Raw genomic sequence first — 7,918 nt, forward strand, 5'->3', positions numbered from 1 at the left:
GTACAGTTACTATTTCTATTTTATACGAGGAGAAACTGAAGCTGAGAGCTGAAATTCCTCAGAGCTTTTATGTACAAGTCTCGGGGTTCTGACCAAGCTTTTGATACAGACTTCCCTTTTAGTTGGGTGCTTGTCTCTTTGTTATCTGTGTGCTTGGAGTTGAGGGATTGTTCTGTACCCAGGAACACTGATTATTCTTATTTCTGTATTGATGCCAAACCTTTTAGATCTTTTTACAGTTTAAAATATATTTCTGGAGTTATGGCTGCATAACAGGTGCTCAAATTCCCCCCCCCCCAAGAACAGTGAAAAGAGGGATGGTGAGATGGCTCCGCAGGTAAAGGCACTTGCTGCGAAGCCTGATGACCTGAGTTCAATCCCTAGGACCCACATGGTGGAAGGAGAAAATTCCTAATAGTTGTCTTCTGATTTACACATGGGTGTTGTGGTGTTCACACATATTCGTACACATGTAATTTTAAAAATTAAAACAAAAGGCAACTACAGCTAGGTGTGGTGATGTACATCTTTAGTCCAGCACTCAGGAGGCAGAGGCAGGCATCAGGCAGATCTCTGTGAGATCGAGGCAAACCAGGTCTCCAAAGTGAGTTCCAGGCCAGCTAGGGCTACAGGGAGACCCTGTCTCAAAAACAACAACAAAAATAGTACAAAGGCACTCAGGACAACTCACATGATTGCTTTCCAAAGAGACATCATTTGTTTTCCGGAGTTGTTAAAAGTCATACAGTCTCTGATGCTGCAGGGTCACAACAAACTCTGGAGGGTAGGCGATTATCAGAAGACCACACAACTGAGAAGCCTGTCATCAGAAGTTCCAGCAATTGCCCCACCAGAAGCTGACACCCCCAGTGAGGCAGGCACCATCATGCCTCAGCAGCTCCTCATCACCCTGTCCACGGAGACCAGCACCTGGGTGAAGTTGCACAGTCCAAGGAAGGCGAAGAAGGGGGCATCCCTGTGGGGAAATGGGACTAAAATGTTTGAAGAAGGTGAGAACAGACTGATGAAGGTGGCAGGGGGTCTCAGGCGAAAAGATGCACTTCATTGGAATGGTCTCTTGGGAAAAAAATTAGGGATAAGAAGGTCTTTGTGGGATTCTTGTTCGTGGTTTGGGGGTTACGAGATATCTGTGAAAGAAAATGCTGGGTTCCCAGCTCTGGTTCCTTGTGACTTTACTCTGTGCTGCTCACATTTTCCACGCCCAGATACAATATACAACAGGAAGACAGGACACAGGATGTGCCCTATTAATGACTCCTGAGTATGGGAATGTGATTCAGAGACGGGGTAGAAGATGGGACACGGGGACTTGGAGTGAAAGTATCAGAGAGGGACTAGTGGGGAGAAAGATTCCTTAATGCCCAGGTTTTCTGCAGAGGTTCCAGTCATCTTAGCCCCAAATCAATTTTTGATCTGTAGAATCAATTTTCTGTTTTTTCTTCCTCTGAGAGGCAGGAATGATTTGCCTGATTACTCTCATCTAAACTGTGGTTTCAGTTAGAAGACATGCCCAATTGGGATCATACCTTATTTAATAGTCTATTCAAGAGTAGTTGTTGGGGCTGGAGAGATAGCTCAGTGGTTAAGAGCACTGGCTGCTTTTGCAGAGAACCAGGGTTCGATTCCCAGCACTCATATGATGGCTAACAACCATCTGTAACTCCTGTTCCAGGGGATCAGATACCCTCTTCTGACCTCCGAGGGTTTTTGCACAACACAGGTGCACTTACATATAGGCAAAATACTCATACACATTAAAAAAAAAAAAAAAAGAGTAGCTGGGCAGAGAATAAATGTATTTCCTGTGGTCTCTTCATTCATATCCATAATACTTTGCATTCACAGTGTTTTTTATGTTCTAGCCGAGGGCCTTTGCTAAGCATCTTAATAGATGAAAGAAAGAATAATCACTTCTTTCTGTTGTTTTGTGACAGTGTCTCATGTAGCCCAGGCTGGCCTCCAACTTGCTATGTAGTGGAGGCTAGCCTTGAACTCCTTGTCCTTCAGTGTTCACCTCTGAGTGCTGGGATTAGAGGTATGCCTGGCATGAATAATTATCTCTAATACTTTTAAATACTTTTAAATTAATTGATGAGGTAGCTATACAGATAAAAATAGCAGCAGATAACTTAAGATCTTTTGGAATATAAGGGACAGGAAAGTTTCTTCCAATTGCATGTACTGAGACATTTTCATGAGGCAGATACTATTGGATTGAGCCTAGAAGTGTCTTAGTTTTTTTGTAGATGATTGGAGGAAGGATAGAAAATTGGGGATCATAAGAAGTGGTTCATGCTGGGCATGGTGGTGCATGCCTTTAATCCCAGCACTAGGGAGACAGAGGCAGGCAGATCTTTGTGAGTTCTAGGCCAACCTGGTCTACATAGTGAGTTCCAGGCCAGCTGGGCCTGGGGCTGTAGGAAGACCCTGTCTCAAAAAGACAAAAGAGCCAAAAAAAAAAAAAAAAAGTCAGGAAAACAGCAAAATAGAATGTGCTGTGGGTGTGTAGTGTCCCATGTATAGAAGATGGTAGTTTGGAGGTTGTTGAGAAAATACGCCTTGGGCAGATCCTAGAATGCCTTGAAGTCTATGGAGAAGGGTTTTTGGGTATCTCCTCTGTGTCTATCTGTGCTTTTGGATCAGCATGGACCACTGGGAAATATTAATGCTCAAAGCACACATACTGCTGGTCCTCCTCATTTAAAAAATATTTTATTATTTTTATTTTATGTGTATGAGTATATTGCCCACATGTATATAGGTACGCCATGGCATGCAATGCCCTCGAAGGTCAGAAAAGGGCATCGAATCCTCTGGAACTGGAGTTGGGATGGTTGTTAGCCACCATGTGGGTACTGGGATTCGAATCTGGGTCCTCTGCAAGAGCAGCCAGTGCTCTTAACTGCTGAGTCATCTCTCCAGCCCCTGATCCTCCCCAGTAAATGAACCTGGAAGTGTTCTTTCTTTCCTCCTCTTTTTCTCTTCTCTTCCTCTCGTACTCCCTCTCCTGGGGGTGGGTCTTCTGTCTAGTTGGCCTTGAGCTTTAGGCAGTCCTCCTGTCTCAGCCTCCTGTGTGCTGGGATTACAGGTGTGTGCCACCATATCCTGCTTTGTTTTGTTTGAGACAGTGTCTTGCTATGTGGCCCATGCTGTCCTCACATTTGCTATATTCCTCTTGCCTTCGTCTCCTGAGTGTTAGGATTAAGTTGTACACCTCCAGGCCCAGCAGGTCACCCTGTCCCTCTTTACGTATTGGTGGAGGACCCCAGCCAGTGAGTCTTGAGGCAGTTTTTCTCTGTGTTGGACCTGGGAAGGTACAAACCTCAGGGTTCTTTTCCTTCTCCAGCTCTGCCATCTAAGGATGCTGATGAGGCCCATCGAGAAAGTTCAGAGGATGAAGTGACCCCTGGGCTCCTGGCAGCTGCATCTCAGGTGGGTTGGAGTTTCCTCTCATTTCCTTGACATTCCTCCTTGGTTTTTAAAGATAACAGCCTGCTTTTTGGAAGTGGAAGTGGTTTGAGACTAATCAATTCAATCTAGGGTGCTCTGAACAAGTTGCTCATGAACAGAAAGCCAGGCTTCTGTGGTGGCAGTTTCCATTTTCATCTGTTTAACTCTTGTTTCTCACCAATAACTAGGACTAATGCTGTCCTAATTTCAGGGTAGAAAGCAAAGTGAATGATACTGTTCTGTCCCCAAAAAGCCAACAGACATCACTTGGCATCTAAGATTAACATCAGTGAAATAATTAAGGCATTAACTCAGTGGTTAAGAGCACTTGCTGCACAACCATGAGGACCTGAGTTCAGATCCCAGTGTTTACATAACAAGCTGGGTGTGGTCTCATGTGTACTTGTAACTCTACTGATATAAGGGATGGAGACAGTAGGGTGGCTGGGCTTGTTCGTTGCCAGCCTAACCACAAAAACGAAAGCTCCAGATTCAGGGAAAGACCCTGCCTCAAAGGAATAAGGTGAAGAGTGTGATAAAGGAGGACAACTGTGCTAGATAGCTTTAGTTGTCAACTTGACACACCTGGATTGAGGGAGCATCAGTTGGCGAATTGCCTTCATTGGAGTGGCCTGTGGCCATGTCTGCGAGGGTATTTTCTTGATTTCTGAGTGATGTGGGCAGGCCCAGCCCACTGTGGGTTGTTCTGTATTGCATAAGAAAGCAGACTGAGCATGGGGTAGGGGAGCAAGCCAGTAAACAGCGTTCCTCCATGGCTGTGCTTCAACTCCTGCCTCCAGGTTCCTGCCCTGAGTTCCTATCTTGGGCTCCCTGATGATGATGACCTGGGAGATGTAAGCCAAATAAACTCTTTCCTCCCCAAGTTGGTATTGGTCAGACATTTTTGTCATGGCAATTAAAGGCAGACTAGAACAACACCCCAAACCCTCCTCTGGCCTCTATATACACAAGCACAGATGTGTACACTTGCACATGACATGCACACATACACCACACACACACACACACACACACACACAATTAGAAAATCAATTTCCAAATATTAATCATCAAAACATATGTGAAAATTAAGTTCAAGATTCTTAGTAATCTGTGCACATCACTGTGGCCCTTCGAATAGCATTACGAAGCAGCTAAGGGAGATGTGAATAGAGAAAAAATGGCCAGGAAGTTTCCTGGTGCCCCTTTCCCATCAGTGATCTGTTCTATCTGTTCTACCTCCTGTAGAGAGTACATGAAACTTGTGTATTATTTCTTATAACTGCATTTTATTTTACAAGTGTCTTAAAGAGTTCAATTTTAAAAAGAATTGGGGCTGGAGAGATGACTCGGTGGTTAAGAGCACTGGCTGCTCTTTCAGAGGACCCAGGTTCAATTCCCAGCACCCACATGGGTGGCTAACCACCATCCATAACTCCAGTTCCAGAGGATCTGATGCCCTCTTCTGACTTCCTTGGGTACTGCATGACACGGGTACACTTACATATATGCAGGTAATACATTCATACACAGAGAATAAAAATAAATCTTTTAAAAGAATGTATATTCTGCACTTGTTAGAAATAATGTTCTGTAGATATGTAGGTTATGCTAGTTGTAGTATTGTTCAAACCTTCTATATCCTTGATGCATTTTTTGTTTTCCAGACAAGGTCTTTTATAGCCCAGGCTAGCCTTGAACTCCCTATGTGGAATTCACCCTGTATTCAAGGATGAGCTTGAATTTCTGATGCTCCTGCCTTACCTCCTAAGTTCTGGAATTACAGGTGTGCACCATCACATTCAGTTTATGTGGTAGTGGGGATTGAGCCCAGAGCTTTGTGCATGCTAGGCAAGTACAGCCCCAGACCCCTCTTTGATGCATTTTTGTCTCCTGGTTCTATCAGTTACTGAGAGGATGTTAAAATCTCTGATTTTGTCTCTTTAGTTCTGTCAATTTCATGTATTATTTGGAAGGAAATAGGTTTTATTCATCTGACCTTGAGGAAAATAAATTTTGCTTCATTTATTTTCAAGTTCTCCCATCAAAAACAAGCACTTAGGATTGCCTTCTTAGATTGACCCTCTTGTCCTTATAAAATATCCCTGACTAGCCAGGCGTGGTGGCACACGCCTTTAATTCCAGCACTCGGGAGGCAGAGGCAGGCGGATCTCTGTGAGTTCAAGGCCAGCCTGGTCTACATAGTGAGTTCCAGGACAGTTGGGGCTACAGGGATCCCTGACTTGTGGCTATGCCACCCTGTACCTACTAGTCTTGTTGAAATGTGCTTCTTTTTGTCTAGTGGTATGCCTTTTCCTGCAGGCTGCTCTGGCTGACTTAGTTTAGCTCCGCCAGTGTTTTTCCATTATTGTTTACACAGAATCACTTTTATATCTTTTTACTTTAAGCCTATTTGTGTCTTTATATGTAAGGTGTGACCTTAAACATGACTGGATCTTGCTTGATTAGTCCATTTATACAGTTAGCCATCAATACTGTTGGTTCTAAGTGATTTTGTTCTTGGTGCTGTCTGTATTTCGTTCTTAGTTCGTCTTTGCCTACTTTCTTTCGGATTAATTTTTCAGTATTCCATTTTATGTCTTCTAATGATTTTTAGGCTGCTTTTTAAAAAATGTTTTATTATTTTTATTTTATGTGTATGAGTGTATTGCCTGCATGTAGGTAAGCGCACCCGTGTTGTGCAATGCCCGCAAGGACAGAAGAGGCCGTCGGATTCCCTGGAACTGGAGTTACAGACAGTTGCTAGCTGCCATGTGGGTGCTGGGATTCGAACCCGGGTCTTCTGCAAGAACAACCAGTGTTCTTGACACTGAGCCACCTCTCTAGCCCTAAGCTGTGTATTTTAAGCCAGCACGGTGATGCACACTTGTGAACCTGGCTACTCTGACGTTTCCATCAGTCTAGTCTACTTTGCATTTGTATTTTTCACCTGTGGAATATTCATTTACTCCTCTTCCTCCTCTTCTTCCTCTTTCTTCCTCTTTTCTTCCCTTTTTTTTTTTTGATACAAGGTCTCCCTGTAGCCACAGCTGGCCTGGAGCTCCCTATGTAGACCAGGCTGGCCTTGAACTCACAGAGATCCACCTGCCTCTGCCTCCTGAATGCTCGAACTAAAGGCACCATACCCGACTGTTCATTTACTTCTTAGTGTTTGTACATCTCTCTTCAGTTATCCTCAATCTCTTCATCCATTTTGTCTGTACTTTTTTATAATTTTTAAATTATTTTTTACTTGTATGTGTATGAGTATTTTGCTTGCATGTGTATAAGTGCACCTTTGTTGTACAAAGCCCACAGAGGCCAGAAGAGGGTGGTAGATATATTGATTTTTATTTTCTTGATTATTGATCATATTTTTCCCTTCAGGTTTACAGACTATTAGTTTCTGTAATCAAACCCATATATTAAACATTTCTAAACCAATATGGCTGTTAATTTCTGTACAACACTAATAGTAAACTGGATTTTTTTGGAAAGTTGACAGCACAGCTAAAGTTTCTAAAAATTTAAATATATATATATATATGTTTTTGTATATTTATATAAAAAGATCAATAATAAGGACTGGAGATGTAGTTGGTAGAGTGCTTGTCTAATATGCACGAGGCCCTGGGCTCAATCCCCAGCACCATAAACTAGTGTGGTGAAACACATCTGTAACATTCAAGGTTATCCTCAGTTACACGGAGAGTTTAAGGCCAGCCTGTGCTACATGAGACCCTATCTCAAAAAACAACAACAAAAAAAAGTTGGTGGTTGAGATGGCTCAGCAGGTAAAGGCACTTGACAAAGCCTGACAACCTGAGTTCAATCCTTGAAACATACTTGTTAGAAGGGGAAACCAACTCCCCCGGGATCCATGTGGTAGAAGGAGAGAACCCTGGTGTATGTGTGTGTGCGCGCGCGCGCGCGCACACACACACACACACACACACACACACACTAAGTAAATAAAAGAAAAAGAGGCTGGAGAGATGGCTCAGCGGTTAAGAACACAGGTTGTTCTTGCAGAGAACCCAGGTTCAAATCCCAGCACCCATATGGCATCTAACAACTGTCCATAACTCCAGTTCCAGAGCCTCTTCTGACCTCCATAGGCATTGCACAACACGGGTGCACTTACCTACATGCAGGCAATACACACATACACATAAAATGAAAATAATTTTTTTAAAAAAAGAGAAAGAAAAAGCCCATCAATAAGAGCAGTATGTTATGCCTCAGTGGCAGCAACAGCTTTTCTAGATTCTGTAGTTATCTGAACAAAATGTAGAGGCATTCAGCATGCTCCATTAAAAAAGAAAGTAAAAGCTGGGCGTGGTGGCGCATGCCTTTAATCCCAGCTCTTGGGAGGCAGAGGCAGGTGGATCTCTGTGTTCGAGGCCAGCCTGGTCTATATAGTGAGTTCCAGGATAGCTGGGGCTAC

The 7,918-nt window shown here is 43.4% G+C and overlaps 1 protein-coding gene across 1 annotated transcript in view; it reads left to right on the forward strand.

Annotated features, from left to right (window-relative positions):
* Nucleotides 1-753: 753 nt before the first annotated feature.
* The window catches only part of Zfp69 (ZFP69 zinc finger protein), a 17,102-nt gene continuing 9,937 nt past the window's right edge, over nucleotides 754-7,918 (forward strand). The window contains exons 1-2 of the mRNA XM_008836274.3: nucleotides 754-1,010; nucleotides 3,368-3,453. Of these exons, the coding sequence (XP_008834496.2) occupies nucleotides 755-1,010; nucleotides 3,368-3,453 (342 nt within the window). The 5' untranslated portion in view covers nucleotide 754. The remainder of the gene's footprint in view (nucleotides 1,011-3,367; nucleotides 3,454-7,918) is intronic.

Source organism: Nannospalax galili, unplaced genomic scaffold, assembly GCF_000622305.1.
Source record: "Nannospalax galili isolate Female #2095 unplaced genomic scaffold, S.galili_v1.0 scaffold8790, whole genome shotgun sequence".
Lineage (NCBI taxonomy): Eukaryota > Metazoa > Chordata > Mammalia > Rodentia > Spalacidae > Nannospalax > Nannospalax galili.